The sequence below is a fragment of the Pteropus medius genome, unplaced genomic scaffold (genome assembly GCF_902729225.1).
Source record: "Pteropus medius unplaced genomic scaffold, Ma_sr-lr_union100, whole genome shotgun sequence".
Taxonomy (NCBI): Eukaryota; Metazoa; Chordata; class Mammalia; order Chiroptera; family Pteropodidae; genus Pteropus; species Pteropus medius.
In genome coordinates this window covers 28,250,660-28,271,769 of record NW_024344378.1, presented here as the reverse complement: position 1 = coordinate 28,271,769, position 21,110 = coordinate 28,250,660, and the positions used below count along the sequence as shown (strand labels likewise).

At 40.7% G+C, this 21,110-nt stretch overlaps 1 protein-coding gene and 1 pseudogene across 1 annotated transcript; one reads left to right on the top strand and one right to left on the bottom strand.

The window, feature by feature from the left end:
- The window catches only part of LOC120609342 (60S ribosomal protein L7-like 1), a 59,322-nt pseudogene that overhangs the window by 37,258 nt on the left and 954 nt on the right, over positions 1 to 21,110 (bottom strand).
- On the top strand, positions 8,413 to 18,479 carry IFIT3 (interferon induced protein with tetratricopeptide repeats 3). Its single transcript, XM_039871766.1, is given in 4 exon segments — positions 8,413 to 8,625; positions 11,047 to 11,205; positions 16,466 to 17,870; positions 17,872 to 18,479. Coding segments are annotated over 3 exon segments (1,461 nt in total). The 5' UTR covers positions 8,413 to 8,625; positions 11,047 to 11,200; the 3' UTR covers positions 17,923 to 18,479.

Genomic DNA, 21,110 nt, shown 5'->3' with positions numbered 1-21,110 from the left:
TTTCCAGCTTAGAAGCCATCTTTGGTTAAGGCATGGACTTTGGCTAATTATAATAATATTATAATTATTTGAGGACTTAAAGCTAAAAAAGATGATTTTTTTTTTGGTAAAGACAGGTATATTTATTTCATATGACAGCACATTTCACAGGACATGTACAGAATGTTTGTATTCCACTAACTTTAATACTGTACTTCTATAAAATATGTAGTTATAAATATTGTATGCCATATAAGCAATAAAATTCTTACATATAAACAGCAATCTACTATAGAGAACAAAGATGATTGAAAGACAATAAACAAAATTATGATACAGCTCACGTTTCCTAAAATGTTGCTATCCAGGGAACAAATGGGACCACATTAATTGGAATGACTTGTAATTCCCTGATTCTTAACCACATCTCCCAGTGCAGGACATTTGACTCCTCTTATCATACTCACCCAGGTAAATAACATGCCCCCAACAGGTGTTTCCTAGGTGTTGATGAACTAATCTGTTAAAATTATCTGATCATATCAGCTATTTATATCGTTCCAGCACCGTCATCTAAACCATAGGACAACCGAGTTGAGGGCTCGTGCTGCCTGCATCGCTCAGCTAATAGACCAACAGAAGAGTTGGGATATTTAGAATAAACATTTATTGTCAGAACACTGGTGATCTGAGAAGGCAGCAGGTTAACATCTTCAAAACTGCATTGTCCTCTCAGTCTGGCTTAGCATATTTAAGCAACAATCTGGGCATTATTCCAGGAGCTACTTGATGGTGGGGGCGGGGTGGCGGCAGGGGGGGGGTGGTCTGTTATTGCTTCACAGAGACATTCCTCTGGCAACGTAGCCCTCAGGTGGCATTAGCAACCCAGGAGCAAAGATGGGAATAGTCTGGAAAGAATGCTAGACCAGAAGGATTATGATCAGAAAACATAAAGGCATTAATCTTAAGTTTCAGAGCAACTTTCTATAGCAAAGGACATTCCAAACTCTGGGTAAAGCCACTGGAGACAATCTATTGTTAAGCTATAAGGCAAGGAAAAGTGAAGCTGAGGACACTGGGAGGCCTTTACTATAGGGGTCCCAACTGGGCCCTTCTTCACAACTGTCAATGTCCTCTGCCCACAAAATGGCTTTGATACATTTCATCATTCTCTATATTTGATTGCCACATCGAGAGCACGGATATCCCTGCCAAAGATGTTCTCAAGTATAATAGTTACCATGACAGTGAGAATTTCTCTCATCCCTGTCTAGATTCCAAGTCATACTAATTATTTCTCAGCCTGAGTCCTCAGTGAAAGATTCATCAGTCTCTACTTGTAGCCTCTTTTTCCATAGAGCTCAAACACAGCCCCTGGGGGCAGCAGACTTTGAGTCATGCTTTACCATCTTTCTTCCCACCTAATGTCAATTGACTTGCACAATCTGCATTCGATGTGACTGGAAATGTGAAAGTGTAAGAATCCTAAAGCCAAAGACAAATAAGACTGTGTTAGGATCCCTACCATGTGCATAATCAACCTTGGATTTCAACCTGGGAAATGTGGGTTCCAGCTAGAGACCATATGTTTCTATTTCCTCTCTCCCTCTACTATTTCTCTATCATTTATTCTGGGGAAAAGGGAGTAACTTGGTTTGAAGAATTATAAGTTTTCCTTATGATTTATAGTGCAACTGTCTTATTGTGGGTAATCTATACCTTCTTGGGAGGCTGCAAAGAGGAAAATCCTTAGTGACTAAAATCTTTAATGTGAATTGTGCCGCAACTTTGGAAAACAATTTGGAAGTTCCTCATATGGTTAAACATAGAGCTACCATTTGACCCAGCAACTCCATCCCTAGGTACATACCCAAGAGAAGTGAGAACATATATTCACATAAACTTATACGTGACTGTTCATAGCAGCATTATTCATAATAGCCAAAAAGTGGATTTGTCAACCGATGAATCAATATATTAAATAATGTATAGCCATGCAGTGGAATGTTATTTAGCAATAAAAATAAATTAAGAACTTACTGATATATGCTACAACATAGATGAATCTCAAAAATAAGCTAAGTAAAAGAAATCAATTACAAAAGGTCAAATACTGCATGATTCTTCTGATGTGAAATGTCCAGAGTAAGCAAATCTATAGAGCCAGAAAGTAGATTAGTGGTTGCCTAGGGCTGGGAGGGATGGTAGTGTTACCGGAGAGTGGAGTCCTCTCCCAGGTTCTTGATGTCTCAAACAAAGATTTGAGCAAGACACTGAAATATAGTAGAAAAGAAAAGTTTTATTAGAAAAGAAAGTATACTTTCAGATGTGGAAGCGGGCCTGAGCAAGAGAAGTGTGGTTCAAAAGGCTTGGTAAAAAAGACTTCAGGGTTTTTAATCCCTTTTTGCTGTAGGTGGTTACTTTTCTTAAAGGAGTGGGCTTCCTTGATTAACAACTAAGATTAAAAGGACTCAGTGATTCATCATTTTGCCTTCCGCGCAAGTTTGTTCCCAGAATTCAGTCTGTTATAATGATATTAATGAATTTCCGAGTATATGCATATTATAATGATGGTGTAATGAGACTCAGGTGAGTTGAAGGTCGTTGGAGTCTTCATTGCGCAAATGCGAGTGAGTGACTGGCTTAAACTGGTACCTAAATCTCTGCCTACTGGTTTCTTTGTGTGAGTTAAAAAAAAAAAAATGCCTTGTGGTTTAATTGCGGGTAGATTAGGGCGGACCCCTTCTAAGATAGGATGACCTCAGTGTCTTTGCAGGCAGACCCAAAACCCCCTAACTAACTTTCCTGCCTACTTCTTTTCTAAGAGCTATGAACCCCCTTCTTATTATGGATGTTCAGGGACAGGAGGTCTCTTCTTCCGTATCTGCTTCCTGCTGAGAATGGCCATAGTCCCTGCCTACAAGGGTTACATGGAGCTCTTTTCCTTTCTGCCTCAGTCAGGGTAGGGTCTTGGGTTTCCTGCTGAAGTGTCATCTCAGTCCCTAGACAAGAAAAAGATACAAACTCATCATTTAAATCATACATCTATTAATTTCCATTATTGATTTGCCTATTAAATGAGTAAAGGGAAACAGGGTTGGTTAATATATTTCTTAAAGAGTGAAAGACCTTTGGCTTAAAGTCCCCTTCTCCCCAGACTCTAAGGGCCCTGCCTGGCTTAACACCATTTCTGCTTAACAATGGGCTGATGACCCATATCAATATTCAGAAGATCTGAGTCACCAGGGCAATTATCAGGATTTGAGAGAGGGAGCCTTTTTCCAAAGAAAGGAAGGAAGAAAACTTAACTAGGTTTACTAAAAAGATTAACTGCAAGAGATGTCTCATTTCATCTCCTGCTAAAATATTAAGAATTTTACAAGTGATGTCCCCTCTCAGTAGGATTGGTGGTGGCAGCAAATAGGATGGGGGGAGGGGGTTCTTTTAGGGGTAATGAGAATATTCTAAAATTGATTGTGATAATGGTTGCACAACTCTGTGAAATGTTTAAACCAATGTAAGGAGAGAACAAGAGAATCGAATGTTAAATCAAGCTATATTCAGAGGAGGCAATGTGTTGATCGACCCTACGGCTAGACCACGAGGAAACCTACAGAACAAAGGAAGATTTCTGCTAGGATTACTAACAAATCATTTACCCATATCATGAAGAGAAAACAGGAAAACAGTCCTTAAGTCTCTCCCTACACGTGTGTGCGTGTGCGCGGGCGCACACACACACACACACACACACACACACACAATTATTCATTCCCTAAGGCTAAAACCACAAGCAACCTATAGATCAAAGATTGAGAATTGCCAAAAGGCCTTTCACATTACATATTCTTATCTTTCACACTGTATACCTATACTATCAAAGGAAAATAGATAAACAAAAGTTTTTAAACTGGAACTCATAGAGACTAAGAATGATATATAAATTGAATTCCCCAAGCACTGAGGTTCCTCTCATGGTCTTTCCTCTGTCCTTCTCATGATTCTCTCTCTGTCCCTCTCAGCTCTCTCCTTTGTTTCTGAGAAGAGATCACACTCTGTCTATGGAGCATTACCTCTTCTCTAATAAACTTTCTTTTTGCCCCTAACTCTGGCCTGTGCTTGAATTCTTTCCTGTGCGCAATCAAGAGCCCTTTCTCTCTTGGTGCAGAGCTTGAGCTTCCCCCAACTCGGGAAAATTTGCCTTGTCCTACATTAAAACTATTGAATTATATCATTTAAATGGGTGAATTTTATCATGTGCAAATTATATTTTAATATAACTTAAAAAAACTCTTATTACAAGTACATATAAAGAAAGCAACCTTTTCTTTCATTTTCATTCTTCTATTTTTAACCTCTAAGTTTGCACTGTTGTGTGCCTAACTTCTTTCAGGTAGTTAAGAGAGAGGTAAAGTTTTTCTTGAGTTCGTGAGTCTCAATTGCCTTCAGCTTAAAATAGTCCACATATCAAAGTGGCGTATTTTGGGGAGCTTCATTCTGATCTCTTTTAGAAATGTTTTAAAAATGAAAAAAAAAGGAGGATTCTAGGAAACATGGTGGAGTGAGAGATGTCCTCAGATCTCTCCCCTTGAAACAACAATAAGCTGAACATCTAAAACTGAACCCAAAACACCCATACTGCACACTATCACATCTGAGCGTGGGATCTGCTCATAAGAACTACCATAGGTCAGAACCCCAGGTGTTGGGCTGTGGATTGGGAGAAATAAAGAAGCTGCCTCTCTCAGCCCCCCGCCCCAAAACTCCCTGCAAGAGTGGGGGCAGGGGAAGGTGCGGAGACTCCCCTGAACAGCCCTGCCTGGAAGTGCTGTGAGTTCCATGCACCGGCGGCAGGGCCCAGTCATCAGGGCTCAAAGCAGAGAAGCAGGTGGGACCACAGAGAAATAACAGTTGATTTTTACCGCCCCAGTTGCAAAACCGAGGTTGAGCTGCAATTTCCATCCTTCAACCCATACCCTCTGAGACCAAACGTGGACCCCAGGGGAATCTGAGCAAACGCTGCTGAGATTGTCACTGACATTGACAGGGACTAAAACTGAGGATAGTGAGCATGATTAATATCTACAAGAAAATTAAAAAGGCATTATTTTTATATAAAGCAGGGATCCAAGAGGTTTAGACGCCGCCTACTGGAAACTAAAAGAAAGGCACCTTCTTTGCAACAGGCTAAAGAGACACCTTTATATAATAAACTTTCTTTCTGGAAAAACAGCAGAGTACACTTCCATTAATGCCCAGGTGGAGAAATAGTCCATGAAACACCATGAACAACCAAGATGACAAGGCATATCAGAAAGAAAGGGGAAAATCTCCAGAAAATAAGTTTACAGACATAGAAATATGCAATTTAAATGACAGAGAATTCAGGATGATACTTCTGAAAAAACTCAGTGAGCTCTGAAACAGTCATATCAACAATTTTAGGAACTGAAAAAACAACTAGATGAGCAGAGCAAGGAGATTGAAACCCTCAAAAAGGACAGAGTAGATCTTCTGGAGATAAAAAACACACTGCAAGAGTTGGAAAATGAAAAAACAAGCTTGGGAAATAGAGTCGACCAAATAGAGGAAAGAATCAGTGATATTGAAGACAGAAATCTAGAAATAAATCAGAAGGAAGAAGAGAGAAACCGAAGAATGAAAAATAATGAAAGAGAAATACAAGAACTAGCTGATACTATCAGGAGTGGAAATATAAGAATAATGGGCATTATCAAAGGCGAGGAAAAGGAGCAGAGACTAGAAAGTATTTTCAGAGAAATAGTGGACAAGAATTTCTCAAATCTAAGGAATGAGCTGGAGCTTGGAATTCAAGAAGTAAACAGAAGAGCCAATTATCTCAATCCAAAAAGGCCTTCACCAAGACACACTGTATTAAAATTATCAAAAATCAATGACAAAGACAGAATTCTCAAGGTAGCCAGAGAGAAAAAAACCAGTAACTTATAAAGGAAAACCCATTAGATTATCATCGGACTTCTCAGCGCAGACCTTATATACCAGAAAAAAATGGAATCAAATATTTAAGCTATTAAGTGAAAGGAACTACCAGCCTAGAATAATGTATCCAGCTAAGCTTTCCTTTAGATATGAAGGGGAAGTTAAAACCTTTCCAGACATACAAAAATTGAGGGAATTCTCCACAATGAGGCCTGCACTACAGGAAACAGTGAAAGGAGTCAGCTCACCTAAAACAAAAAGACCAAAAAAAATACATAATTAGGAGTAAAGTAACTATCAGGCAAATAGAAGCAGAGGAATGCAACCCTTACTAAGAACAAGGCATTATAAGCTTAAATAATAAGAAGAGAATTGTTATAACAAGATAGTAATGAACATTCCACATACATAGGAACAAATTGAGATAACAGTGACTGAAAAGGGAAGGATTCAAAGATTCAGATTTGCAAAGGGGAATGGAGATAAGGCGCACAGAATAAAATGGACGACTGTATATACCTAATTATCCTTTACATATTCGTAATGGTAACCACACACAGAAGATTCAGAACTGAAGGATATAACATAAAACGAGAAGAGCCAGAGAGAAAACTGACAAAAGCCAACCAAAATAAAGAAAACAGAAACACAAGGACAAGGAAGCAATGGAAACACCAAGCTACCAAAAAGCAAAAGATAAAATGGCTATAAGAAGACCTCATATTTCAGTAATCACCCTAAATGTAAATGGACTGAAATCACCAATAAAAAGGCACAGAGTTGCAGAATGGATCAAAAAACAAACCCAACTATATGTTGCTTCCAGGAGACACATCTCAGCCCCAAAGACAAATATAGACTCAAAGTAAAAGGATGGAAAATGATATTTCAAGCAAATGGCATTCTGAGAAAAGCAAGAGTAGAGGTACTAATATAGACAAAAGAGACTTCAAAATAAAAAAGGTAAGGAAAGATACTGAGGGACACTTCATAATGATAAAAAGAAAAATGCACCAAGATGACATAACACTTATTAATATCTATGCTCCCAATCAGGGAGCCCCGAAATACGTAAAGCAATTACTAACAGAACTAAAGGGAGAAACAGACCAAAACACTATCGTAGTAGGAGACCTAAATACCCCACTGTCGGAGATGGACGGACCATCCAAACAGAAAATCAATAAGGAAATAACATCCTTAAATGTCACATTAGACCAACTGGACATAATTGATATATACAGAGCCTTCCATCTCAAAATAGTGCTTATACGTTCTTCTCTAGTGCACGTGGAACATTCTCAATAATTGATTACATACTGGGATACAGAGATAGCCTCAACAAATATAAGAGGGTTGAAATCATACCAACCATATTCTCTGATCATAATGTTTTGAAACTAGAGATCAACCACAAAAAGAAATCAGGAAGAACCACAAATACATGGAGATTAAACAACACGCTACTGAAGAATAACTGAGTCAGAGAAGAAATAAAAAGAGAGATTAAGAGATACATAGAAACGAATGATAATGATAGTACAACATATCAAAACTTTTGGGACACAGCAAAAGCAGTCCTAAGAGGAAAGTTCATATCATTACAGGCCTATCTCCAAAAATAAGAATGAGCCCAAATAAACAACCTAATGCTTCATCTTAAAAAACTAGAAAAGGAAGAACAAATAAAGCCTAAAGTCAGGAGAAGAAAAGAAATAATCAAAATTAGAGGCCGACATGAGAGTGAAATGGCAGGCACCAACTTTAGTGTGCAGAGCGCAGTTCTATTGCAGCGAGTGCGCTTTTGTTTCTGCTCTTCTGCTCCCCTTTCCAGGGCTCCCCATCTGCTGCCCAGGGGACCACATGGCTCCACATATATCAGAGTTCAATAGTGGCATTCGGCCACACATGCGTGATACAATAAGGTGAATTATGTTTACTTATTTTAGGCACAGGTGCCCTACTACACTAATGTAACATTCTAAATCCGGGGTCCTATTCCTCGCCGTGAGCCTGGATCACAGCCAGACCTGGGACCCGCCAGGCCTGGGAACCACACCCACAGATAAATTTACTGGACAAAACTACTTCTTACAAAATATTTTTGGAACAATTTTTCACATCGTGTGGACCCAGAAACCCTTATGTCTGAATCTCCCACCGATTTTATTAAAAATGCAGTTTCCTGGGGCCTACCCTCGATATATGGTCAGAAGGAGAACTGGCTGTAATTTCAGTTATAATTTAAAGAATGTACTTTGAGTCATAAGAGTCCTAACAGAAAGGAAAACCCAAGGGCTCTCAAATGCTCTGCAGGCTCAAATTAGGCATTGAGGGAGGAATGAAGAGTAAGAGGAATTCGCTGCCAAATGCCTCGGGTTACCTTTTTCTATAAATTGGGCTCCCAGGAGTAATGTTAGTTGTGGCTGCCTCAAGCCTGAGTTTTCTTTTCTCCTCTTGATTTAAAATCAGTTTCAGTTTCCAGTTTCGTTTTCCTTTTACAAAAGGCAATCACTCAGAAACAGAGAGAAAACATCCGCTGATGCCTTTCCCTCCACACCCATTTCCCCTTTATAATAGCTCTTTTGGCGTTTACTTGAGGTGGACTCAGGAAGATTTCTGAAGAGCAAGTCAGCTTGGACCCCAGCTGTTCAGACCAGCAGAGAAACAGATTGCCCTCTTGAGGTCAGTCAGATAAGAATGGATAAACACCTTTGATCTCGAATGCAAATTGTAGGCTGTTTCTCCGGTTCAGACAAGTTCCTGAGTTTGTCCTGTTGCTTACAGACTAAAGGTGCCTTTATCATGAAGGGCACTTTTTATTTCTGTGGCTTTCTCTGGAACTTCTAGAACTGTTCACTGGAACAGCTGATTCACTGGGAGCTGGGATAAGAGGGAGGCTTGGCAAGAGTGGTTAGATCCACTTAGGCACAAAGTTTGCCGATCCAATGTTAGACCTAAGGGAATTACTCTTTATGAATGTTGTTGTTTTAATTGGAAAGACTGAAAGGCTTTCTTCTTGTCATTTCAAAGGGAAGCATTTCTTTTCGGCAGTTATTATTAAAGATGAAATTGGTAGTGCAAATCCAATTCACATTGAGAGGAATTTTGTCTTGAAAATTTCATCACTTCAAGGTGGCAAGTGGAAGAAACGATTCTTACAGATGAACATTTTTTTCATTTCTTGTATGAAAACAAACTGAAAGCTTAAAGTTGATTTTTATTCCTGTGATGAGAGCTGGTGAGCAGCAGAAAATAATTTCTCTTCAAGGCATAATCTCTTTTCTAATACTGATCTAATCTCTAGTGATGGAAAGCAGAGCAAAGGTTGCCTGGAATGGTGGAGGGTGGTTGGAATTGACTAGGAAGGCATACAGGGAGATCTCTGCAGATGATACAAATAGTCTATGAGGAGATAGTGGTGGTGGTTCCATGGGTACATAAATTTGTCAAAACTCATCAAACTGTACACTTAAAATTGGTGCATTTTATTGTATGTAAAGTATAATCTTAGTAAACTTGATTTTCAAAAAATGCATATTGACTCGCTGGAGTTCTGCCATCACATAGAGCCTCAGGAGAGATAGAATTGAGAGAAAAAGAGGATTTTTCCATCAAACCATGGGAAGGGATTGAGAGGTTGATTTGCCTGGGTAGAAGGATGGTAGTGATCACTCAAGGAAAGGAAAACCCAAGGGCTTCTCAAATGCTCTGCAAACTCAAATTAGGGGTTGGGGCTAGAAGGAAGGGTAAGAGGAATTCACTGCCAAGTGCCTCGGGTTACCCTTTTCTATAAATTGGGCTCTTCATCATGAGTAATGTTAGTTGTCCCTGCCTCAGGAGGGTGGACCAGGAAATCTGGTCCTGCCCAGAGCGTTGGTAGCCAGTCTGCCCAAGAGGTTCTGCAGTGACCTGTGCTTGAGTGTGTCCGAAGTCACTGACCTGAGGAAGTCTGAGGACGGCTCCCCGGAGTATGCTGGACTGAAGCCCACATCAACACGCCCTGTTCCCAGAGGCTGTAGGGCCCCTGACAGGTTTGGCTGCTTCTCCCCGGCAGTGCTACAAATTGTCAAAGTGAGAAACCACCCGAGGACGCACCAGGCCTCCGCCCGGCTGGCTGATGGGTGCCCTCCTCTTCGCCACCCACTGACGATATCTGTTGTTCTCTTTACACAATCAAGATTCACTTAAAATTGTAACACTAATATACCAGTAATCATGGCGGTAACAGTTTCTATGTTGGTAGTGTTCTCTGGTAAGCACTTTACATGCATTATCTCTTATCATCTTCCCAATAGCCCTAGGAAGAAAGAACTTTTTTTTTTCTTTTTTTGCCTCATTTTCTAGGTGAGTAAAAGGGGGCTCAGAGGGCAAATTACTTGCCCAAGAGGTCTCATAGAGAGTAGGTATCAGAGCAGGATCATTAATGAGGTGCTGAGATCTAGTTCTAAGCATCCTCTGGCTCCACGCACAATGGCCAAAAGGATGAAATGTCTTAATGCTTTTAATTATGCTCATGTTAGAGAGAAAGGGCAGGGACTGGAAGAACTAGGCCCTCAGGGTCCCTATTTGGAGAGTGAGGACCGCTTTGATGGCAACCCACTCCTTAGGGCCACACCTTAGATGAGGGTAAAAATGGATCTCCTCACAGTGTAGTTTTCTGTAATTTGGATGGAAGAGAAAAGGCAATTCATTCTAGGCCATTTTAAAAGTAAGAAAATGAGACTAAATGATGTGATTCGAGAAATGTCCCAGAGCTGGTCAAAGAGATACCCAAAATTCAGATGCCCTTAAATTACTTTCCTTCTAGATCGTCAGACTCACTGTTTGGTACACTACATTAACTCCCACAAGTAAATGAGAAACGATTTTTTTCAAACATCTCTCAAAATGTGGTACCGGGACTCCTGCAATAAAAATTCCAGGATGCTTGTGAAAATGCAGGTGTCTGAGCACAAGCCCACCCCCAGATTGCATTATAATCTCTGGGAAGTAGGGCCTAGGATCTGGAAAGCATCTGTAGTGCCTTTTTACAAACTTCCAAACACATTTTGAGAACCTGCAGAGAGTGAGCTCAGCTCTTACACTGTTTCAATTTCTCAACAGGAACCCTAATAGCATTGTATCAGCTTCATTTTCCTTTTCTACTCTGTGAAAGCCCAGGTGGCCACGACCTCTTCCGCACTTGCTTGCAATCTACAAGCAGAACAGAAGATCAGCCTGGACCCCAGCTACTCAGAATTGAAGGGGAATAGCCATCATGAGGTAAATATACCCTGATCCTCTGATAAGAAGTAGAGAATTTCTCACAAATCTTGTTATTGCATGCAACTTCTGGAATTACGCTGTTTCAGTGTTGGTTTATAGGTTAAATATGCATTTATCTAACTTGATCATAAATATGTCTTACTAATTCATGCACTTTTATTTCTGTGACTCTTTCTATTTAGAGAGTCAGCCAGCCTAAGGACACTGAGGAAAGTGCTCCCAGTAGCACTGGTAGCTGGCAACTGGGAATGAGCTGGGGCTTGTTGGGAGAACCTAGAAGGAAAACCTGCTCCTTTCAAGCAGAATCTGGGCAATGAGGGCTGGGGCCTGGAAGACAGTTGCTGAAGGTCCTGGTCCCTCTTTTGTTTTTTTAATATTTTATAAGACTAAATCAGAGGTTGATGAGTTCTGCTGCGGCGGTTGTGGTTCTTTTAAAAATATGTTTACTTCTCAGCAGTGTGCTAATGACTAATTCAGCACCACAAACTCCAGTTCATACAGAGGCGGCTTCTATCTTGCAGTTTGATCTTTCAGAACTAAAGAATATATCTTCTTACTGATCTGCTCAACCCCACCCCACCCCCACCCCCGCACTCCGCCCCACGGCCCGGTGAATAGGGAGAAAGTGTTGCAGTCTCAAGCTGTGTTGCAAATGTCTGGCATCACAACCAACTGGAATGCTCTATTAGAATGCAATTTTTCGACCCTGCATTTCTAAAATCTGGACTGGTCAGAAATTAAGCAGGGTGGTGGGGGTGGGGGAGGGTGGCGAATACATATTTAAAGAGGACCACTGTCACTTTCTATACACACTCAATGCTCCCTGCCTTGTATGTGTGTAAATGTAAGTGGAGGAAGCTCGGTGTGGGGAGTGGGAGGGGTAGAAGGATGTTGACCTAAAACAAGGATTGCCTGTTTGAGGGGTGCTTTAGGGATGAAAAACTGGTGATTGGAGATCACTTCCCAAAACTCTTCCTGGACCTTTGCTACTCACAGTATGGTCTGAGTCCAACACCTCACCCTCCTCAGGTGATTTGGTCCGTGGGCACAGTTTAAGAAATACTGCTCTGGAGAGTTCCTTGGCTCACTTTTCGAAGTGATGGGTTGTGCCCGGTCTGACCAACTAACTGGGCATGAGGTCTGCCTGTTCCTTCGTGTAATCTGCTGGACCGTAACCAGAGCATCTGTGGTACCAGCTGCCTCAGAGATTTCCCTGGGAACTCCTACTCTTACCATTTAAATGAGATCTCTTTCTGAAAATTTAAAGATATTGCTCTTGTAATAGCTTTGACAAGGCCCTGGAAGGAGACGTGGCATCTACGCTGGAGTCGGTGAGCAGGAGAAGGAGGAAAGACTCTAAATGGGTTGATTCTAGTTATTTCCCAAGGAGCAACAATGCTGCCTGTATCTGCTTTGGTCAGCAAAACCTCATGGCTGCACTTGAGGCTCTTGAGAAATCTCTGCCTGGGCTAGAGGAACTTCCACCTTTTTAATGTTTTCTGCCAGATACGCAATCTCCAGGTAGGAAGGGCATTCAACTCCCCGTGTTGAACCTGAACAGAGACATTCTATCAAGTTACTGCAGCCATCATTCTACCTGCTTCCTTGTCTTCCCTTTAAATATCTGAATTTAATTATTGTTCAGTGATTTATTACATTTTGCACATGTACATATTAAGAATATTTAGAGCAACTTTTAAGCACACGATATAAATTAGTAAGTGAGGAAATCTTGACAAATGGCGTATTGATTTTTAGAAAGACATTAGTGTTTTTTATTAAATCGGAATTATCTTCAGATGTTTTGTTTTGATCTACTCAGTTAAATATGTTAATATCATAAATATGTCAATTAACATATAATAAATATATAATGAAAACCCGAAGGTAAAGAAAAAGCAGAGTATTTCATGTACTTACACATAGAGGAAAAAGTGATAAGAATTGCTAAGGAAAATTTTTGAAAATTCAGCCTTATCGAGGTATAATTGACATAAAAATTGTAAGATATTTATGTCGTAGTGATTTGATATACATAAACATTGTGAAAGGATTCCCCCTCGATCTAGTTAATTAACACATTCATTACCTCACATATTCTTTTTGGGGGAGTAGAAGAACATTTAAATTCTACTTTCTCAGAAATTTCAGTTATACAGTACAGCGTCATCAACTATAGTCACCAGTTATACATTAAAGCATCATACTTTGTTCATCTCACAGCTGAAAGTTTGTACCTCTTTAAGGACCTCTTCCTATTTCCTCCACCCTTTACCCCTAGCAGCCATTTTACTATTCTGTTTCTGTGAGTTTGATTTTTTTTAATTTTTATTTCTTTTGATTCTACATGTAAGTCATATTCGGTATTTCTATTTCTCTGGCTTATTTCTTTTAGCACAATGTCCTTAAGGGCCATCAATGTTGTCAAATGGCAGAATTTTCTTCTTTTTTATGTCCGAATAATACTGGATGGAAAAAAATGCTTGATATAATGTTACTCTTCTTAAATTTTATTAAGACTTACTTCATGGCCTAACATGGTCTAGTAGAATGTTCCATGTGCGCTTGAGAAGAGTGTATGTTCCGCTGCTGTTGGATGAAATGTTCTGTAAATGCCTAATTTTATCTGGTCCAACATGTCAATGTTTTGTTATTGATTTTCTATCTGACGATCTAGCCATTATTGAAAAGGGGTATTGAAGTCCCCTACAATTATTATATTACTAGCTATTTCTCTTTTTCGATCTATTAGTATTTGCTTTATATATTTAGGTGCTTGTATGTTGGGTTCATAACTATGTATAAATGTTATATCCTCTTCTTGTATTGACCCTTCATTATTATACAGTGACCTTCATCTCTTCTTACAGTCTGTGGCTTAAAGTCTGTTTTGTCCAGTATAAGTATAGCTGCCCCTGAACTTATTTTGATGTGTATGGAATATCTTTCCCGTTGCCTCACTTTCAGTCTGCGTGTATCCTTAAAGCTGAAGGCAGCATAGAGTTTGGTCTTGTTTTTTATCCGTTTAGCCACTATACGTCTTTTTGATTGGAGAATTTAGTGCATTTACATTTAAAGTGATTATTGACAGTTATGGACTATTGTCAATAATAATAAAAATGTTTCCTTTCTCTCTCTCTCTCTCTGTCTCTCTCTCTCTTCCTCCCTCCCTCCCTCTCTCCCTAATAAAACGTTGGTAAGAATAGATGGTTGGTGTCTTTGGGGATGAAAGTTCTTTCCATGTCCTTGTATTACCAGATAAGTTGGCAGCCCTATTTGGTTTATAATTTTTCTGAAATTATACTGGTCTGTGAAATCAAAAACATAGTCAACACTGGTTTTAATGATTTGGGGAGGTTCTTTTCAGTCCTATGGTGCCAAGCATCTACTGGTAAGAAAGCAGCACAAACTTAGTAAAATACGCCTCAAGACCTAGAAAATATGAGAATATACTTTGTGAACTTGTATAACCTATTTATCAATAAATAAGGCAGTGATCTCCCTCAGTTTCTTCCAACAACAAAACACAAATTTGCCAATTTTGTTCGTTTCTTGAAACAAATTTATTCTCTCTGGGGATCTGGCTTATGTCAGGGAGACTGCTTCAATCAATCAGACTTCATGGGTCTGTGTGTGACCATACAGAAGTGGTGGAAAAGATGAAGGGAAAAGGACTAAATCACATAGCATGGTGGCAAACATCCCTGGGATTTTGTTTATTTTCACGACTCCTTCTAACCAGACTTTGAGCTCCTGGGGGCAGAGAGGGCTAGGATAAACTTAATTTTACTTAGCGTCTCCCAAAACTAACAAAGTGACACAAAAAAGGTAGCCCCGTAAAGACTCATTGAGTGACTAAATAAATCTTACCCAGAATGTTTGAGGACTGAACCCTGACTTAGTCCTGAGCGGGACAAAAGAGATCTCACTATTCTCTCATTCACCTCACCTCACCTCCTATATATCTGCTCACACAGAGGAAGGGTTGTGCTTTGTGCGTTCTTGCACAGACCACAGCTATAAAAAGGAGAGTCCAAGAAGCAAGAAGAAAGCACCTGCTCTTCTGTCTAGGAAAACTTAGGGTTGTCAGGTTCTCCAGAAAAACAGAACCGATATTTAATATGCTGCTCATTGATATCAGGCCCAACCCACAGAAGCTGAGAAGAGGCAGCTAAAGACAGTTGTTTCAGGCTCTTCTGTGTCTTTGCTGGCCAAGAAGTAAACTATTTTGAGGACTACAATGGAGGAAATTCAGTCAGACAACTGCAGAACTCAGACTTCACTAAGGGCTTGTTTTTCTTCAGCTTTTACTTAAAGATTGACGTAGGATAGAAACTTTTGGCTGCCCTACCATCTGCTTTTCCTTGTGCTGTAGTCATCAACTCTTCTCAGATCAGAAGTAGGCAGCTACAAGTAATGGGCTCACATTTCACCTTGGCTGGCTTTTCTAAGTTATTTTGCATGTTTTCAGCAGAGAAACCAAACTAGGTCTTCAGCTTTATGCCTATTTCTTGCAAGGGAAGAATCTTTATACAACTGGACACCTTTTAGTTTTCCTCATTGAGAATTTTAACCTTCTTTTGTATTATTTCTACCTAATTTGTAATTTATTTTCTTCCGCTTTTTTTTTTACTTCCCATATCAAATTTTTTGTACTGCCCTTATTTGTTAAAATATTCTCAAATAGCTATCTATCTGTATATCTATCTGTGTGTGTGTGTGTGTGTGTGTGTGTGTGTGTGTGTGTGTGTATGTTAGAGAGAGAGATTCATTGTGAGAAATTGGCTCACATGATTATGGAAACAGACATACCATGATCCACTGTCTGCTAGCTGCAGACCCAGGAAAGCTGATGGTGTAGTTCCATTCTGAGTCCAAAAGCCTAAGAACTACAGGACTTAATGATGTAAGTTTCAGTCCAAGTTTGAAGGCTTGAGAATCCAGAAGTGTGATGGTAAAAGTCCCAGTCTGAAGGAAGGAGAAGAGCAATGCCCCAGCTCAAGAAACTAGGCAGAGAGAGCAAATTCACCCTTCCTCTGTCTAGTCCCTCAACGGATTGGATGTTGGGGAGGGTAATCTGCTTTACTCAGTTTACTAATTCAAATGCTAATCTCTTCCAGGAATACCCTCACGGACATGCCCAGAACTAATGTTTAACTAAATATCTGAGCATCTCATGGCTGTCAGGTTGGCACACATGACAGGGTGCACTACTTGGCAGGTGTATATCACAGTGACCATTTTATTTTCTCCACAGTGAGGTCAGCAAGAACTCTCTGGAGAAAATTCTTCCACAGCTGAAATGCCATTTCACTTGGAATTTATTTCAGAAAGACAGTCTCTCACATGATCTAGAAGATAGAGTGCGTAACCAGATTGAATTTTTAAACACTGAGTGCAAAGCTACCACGTACAACTTGTTGGCCTACATAAAACACCTGCACGGTCAAAACGAGGCAGCCCTGGAATGCTTACAGCAAGCTGAAGAATTAATCCAACGAGAGCGCACTGACCAGGTAGAAATCCGAAGTCTGGTCACCTGGGGAAACTACGCCTGGGTCTACTATCACCTAGGCAGGTTCTCAGAAGCTCAGGTATATGTAGACAAGGTAAAACACCTATGCGAGAAGTTTTCAAACCCTTACAGTATTGAGTGTCCTGAGCTTGACTCTGAAGAAGGTTGGACACTGCTACAATGTGGAGGAAAGTGGAATGAAAGGGCGAAGGTTTGTTTTGAGAAGGCTCTGGAAGAGAAACCCAAGAACCCAGAATTCTCCTCTGGACTGGCAATTGCGATGTACTGTCTGGATGATAAACCACAGAAGCAGTGCCCTGTCAGTGTTCTGAAGCAGGCCATTGAGCTCAGTCCTGACAACCAGTATATCAAAGTTCTCTTGGCCCTGAAATTGCAAAAGATCAATAAAGAAGCTGAAGGGGAACCATTGGTTATAGAGGCCCTGGAGAAAGCTCCTTGCCAAACTGACATCCTTCACAGTGCAGCCAAATTTTACCAAAAGAAAGGTGATCTAGACAAAGCTATTGAACTGTTAAAAAAAGCATTGGAATCCATGCCAAACAATGGCCACCTCTGTTACCTGATTTCATGCTGCTATACTGCGAAAGTCAGACAAATTGAGAACACAGGGTATTCTAACGCTAGCTGGAATAGAGAGAAGATAGAAGAACTAAGCAAATATGCTAGAGACTATTCAAAAAAAGCTATTGAGAAGGTACTAAATCCTCTGAATGCGTATTCTGATCTCGCTGAGCCAGAAACAGAATGTTATCAGACAGCTTTCAACAAGGAGCTGCCCAATGCTGAGATGAAACAATTCCATCAGCTCTCTTGCAACTTTCAGGAGTATCATGGGAAGTCTGAAGACACTCCTGTTCAACATTATTTAAAGGATTTGTCCATAAGCATAAAATCAACTGAGAAAGAAAAGGAGAAATGCCAACCACAGAACGTAGCTGAAAATCAGCTTCCACAAAATGCACCAAATTCTTGGTATCTCCAAGGATTAACTCACAAGAAGAATGGATATCTGCTGCAAGCAGCCGAATGTTTTGAGAAGGAATTGGGCCGCTTGCTAAGGGACAGCCCTTCAGGCATAAGCAGCATTTTGTTGCCAGCGTCAGAATTCAAAGAAGGCAGTGAGGAAAGTGGGCCAGGGTGCAGATAGCTCCACTCTCAGAGAGCTCCCTGACCCCTGAGCTGAAACAGAAAGGAGGGAAAGGAACAGAGAGGAGGAAGCCTGGAATGGTAGTCATGATGGGGAAAAGGGTGGAAGGGGAAGAGTTCCCCAATCTGAGCTTGCTGAACAAGGTAGTCTTGCTTATTACATTAAGATACATTGTTAGAGAATTGTTTTCTCATGTCTGTCTCCCCTGTCCATACCAGCCACACACAGTTCCCTAGTCTGCAGGTCTTATAATGAATTACTACTAGAAATAGCCCTTCAGAACTGTGCGATGTCATTAGTTCTCAGTTTGCACTCAGTTCACCAGAAGTACCCCCTTTCTGCCCTTCTTGCCAAGGTTCAACATTCTGCCTACCAACAGAATCTCACATCTGTCATCCCATTACTTTTTAACCTCCTGAGCCTCCTGGAAGACTAGTTTTTGACTAATCCCGCAATATTCCTTATATGTTGCTCTTAACTTCAGCTCTGTGTGTGTGTGTGTATTCTTGATAGTGACACTGCAATTAACATGTGTTCTTGATAGTAATTCTACAATAAATTTTAAAATTTCCATTTGGGATAGAAGTATTTGTGTGGCTCGCATGTGTAATTGTGTGACTAAGAGTAATGTTAATTCCCAAAGTTTCTTTTGCTAGGGATGGTGGGTGATTGCTACAGCCATGTCATGCTATTCCCAACATGCCCATTGCAGAATCACCTTGGAACTAAGACTCACCCCGTAGCCAGCCCATCCCAGGACTATGGGAACTATGACTCTCATTCCAGCTCAGAAGCCTCAGCTGAACCCCGTGCCCAGTTAGCAACTGCTGCTCTAGACTAGGGTTGCTGTGCACCCAGGAATAACTTGGCAACTGCCTCCCTGCCAAATATCATTTCACAGTGCCCCCCTCTACACACACACGCTCACCTATGATTATGGAGAAACACTGGCTCCACTTTGAGATAATAAACAGAAGAGTCTGATGTCCCTGCTCCTTTCTCTCTCCTAAATTATATGGAAATATACCAGCAATAGGGATCACTAAGGGGATCAACCTGGAATCTGAGGTTTCTCTGAGAATGATGCTATGTTCCTAGCCAGTATTCTCATGGTTTGGGACTTTGAGGGCAGCCATTTGTGGAAGAAGAGCCTTACAAAGGGGAATCCTCACAGGAAATTGTGTAGGTTGAAGAGAGATCCACAGTCACGGCCTGTCTTTCCTCTCCTTTGCTCCACTAGATGGAGTTATTTCCTAATAGGGCTGCACTGTTTTTTCAATGACAATTCCAGGAATTTGGCATCAGGAGTCCCCAAGACAACCCCTGGGTCTGGTGATTTTCACTAGAAGGACTCATAGGCCTCCACATGGAGTCATACTCATAGCTAAGATTTATGACAACAAAAAGATACACAGCAAAATCAGCACAGGTAAGACACATGGTCCAAGAATAAAGAAAATGAGGCACAAGTTTACTCGATTTCTCTCCCAGTAGGATCATACAGGATCTGCTTAATTCCTCCAGCATCAAATTGTCACAAACCTTGTAAAGCTATTTAGATACTCTATGCCTAATGGTTTCTTGGGAATTAGTCACATAGGGACCCTCTGCTTAGCACATACCAAAGTTCCAGATTCCCAGAAGGAAAGCAGGTGTTGGCATTAACCACATCATTTGCTCAAGCACTTTAGGCACAATAAGCCATGCTTATCTGTTAGAGAATGGTAGGAACACTCCGAAAATCCAAGTTCTCAGATGTCAACTAAGGGTCAACCTAGCAAGCAGGCCTTTTTAAGCATCATAGTCTCCAACCTAACACTTTTTTTTCCCTATTTCAAAGCAATTCTATTCTTCTTTTTTTTTTTCACATTTTTAAAATTGTATTAGTTTCAGGTATACAGTACAATGGTTAGACATTTATATAATTTATGAAGTGATCCCCCCGATTACTCTAGCACCCATCTGGCACTATATACAGCTGTTACAATAATATTGACTATGTTCCTTATGCTGTATTCTAAATTCCCATGACTGTTTTCTAACTACTAATTTGTACTAACACTCTTCTGCACAGTCCATCCCCATGGTCCTTAGCCAAGGTGTCTTTACAGCCAAAGTATTATCAGTAGGATCTTACACAGTAGGGTGAGATTTTGCAGTATTAACCTCAGTTATACCCTTTAGGGACCTTGAATTTAGCCATCCTACTAATTATAAAGGCCTATTTTGGAAGTCCAGGTCACTTCTGCTTTCAGTTTTTGTATTATTCTTTTTACCTGGTGGCTCAGCACAGCTCTAGCCAGTAAGTTGAAGCTGACCTGGCTGCCTTCCTGGGCTGAGGCACTGTCATGGTCATCAGGCACACACAGAAGTACAGTCTCTGAAGACACACACAGTACACCCTGGGAACAGAGTTTACAATTATTCAAGTAGCCCAAGAAGGATATACCGTAGGAAGTACAGGTTAAGAGGCTCTTCCATGTGGCCTTCCACTGCGGGACCTCCCATCTAGGTGTTCTAGCCCAGTTCAAAAATTCAGTTGAGTCCTTGGTTTCAGAGACACTGCCTGGCAGTTCCAAACATTTGCTCATCCCTGATACCAGTTCATCTGCCTCATGAGTAAAGATGACATCTGAGGTTTTCTGGGCAAAAGTTCAGGAGCTGTCTCCCACCCTTGCCACCTCCCATTACTGCTCCCCCACCTGACCCCCCCCCCCCCACCCCTCAGGCTCCCTGTTGTTGCTGTGCCTTGTGCTCACAGGCTCAGCAGTCTGAATTCAAAGCACTAGCAGAGATTTGGAAAGGTGGCCTGGGGAGAAAGGAAGGAAAGCTTCCAAGAACAATTCTGAAGAACAAAGATGGTTAATGCTCCTCCCCTCCTCTGAAGCTCCCTAGGTGTTGAGTTTTTACTTTTCTTCATTGTTACAAATCTAAGTGTTCCATTCAGGAATCATAACTTTTCATTATTTCCAATTATCCCCTACTCTCTCATCCAGCCTTTCCAATAGAAAGGCTATATATGTGCAAGAGGGACGAAAGTGTTTTCACTTTATACAACTCATCTGGAAAGAGACACTGTTTTCAGGGATGGGCCAAAACAAAGTCCCGAATCTTTAAAAAAAATTTAAATGGGTTTACATCACTTCCTACTCATCCATCCTGATTATTTATATAGTGAGCCCAGAAAAATTGGCCATTTTCTGGTGTCACTGTATTTAA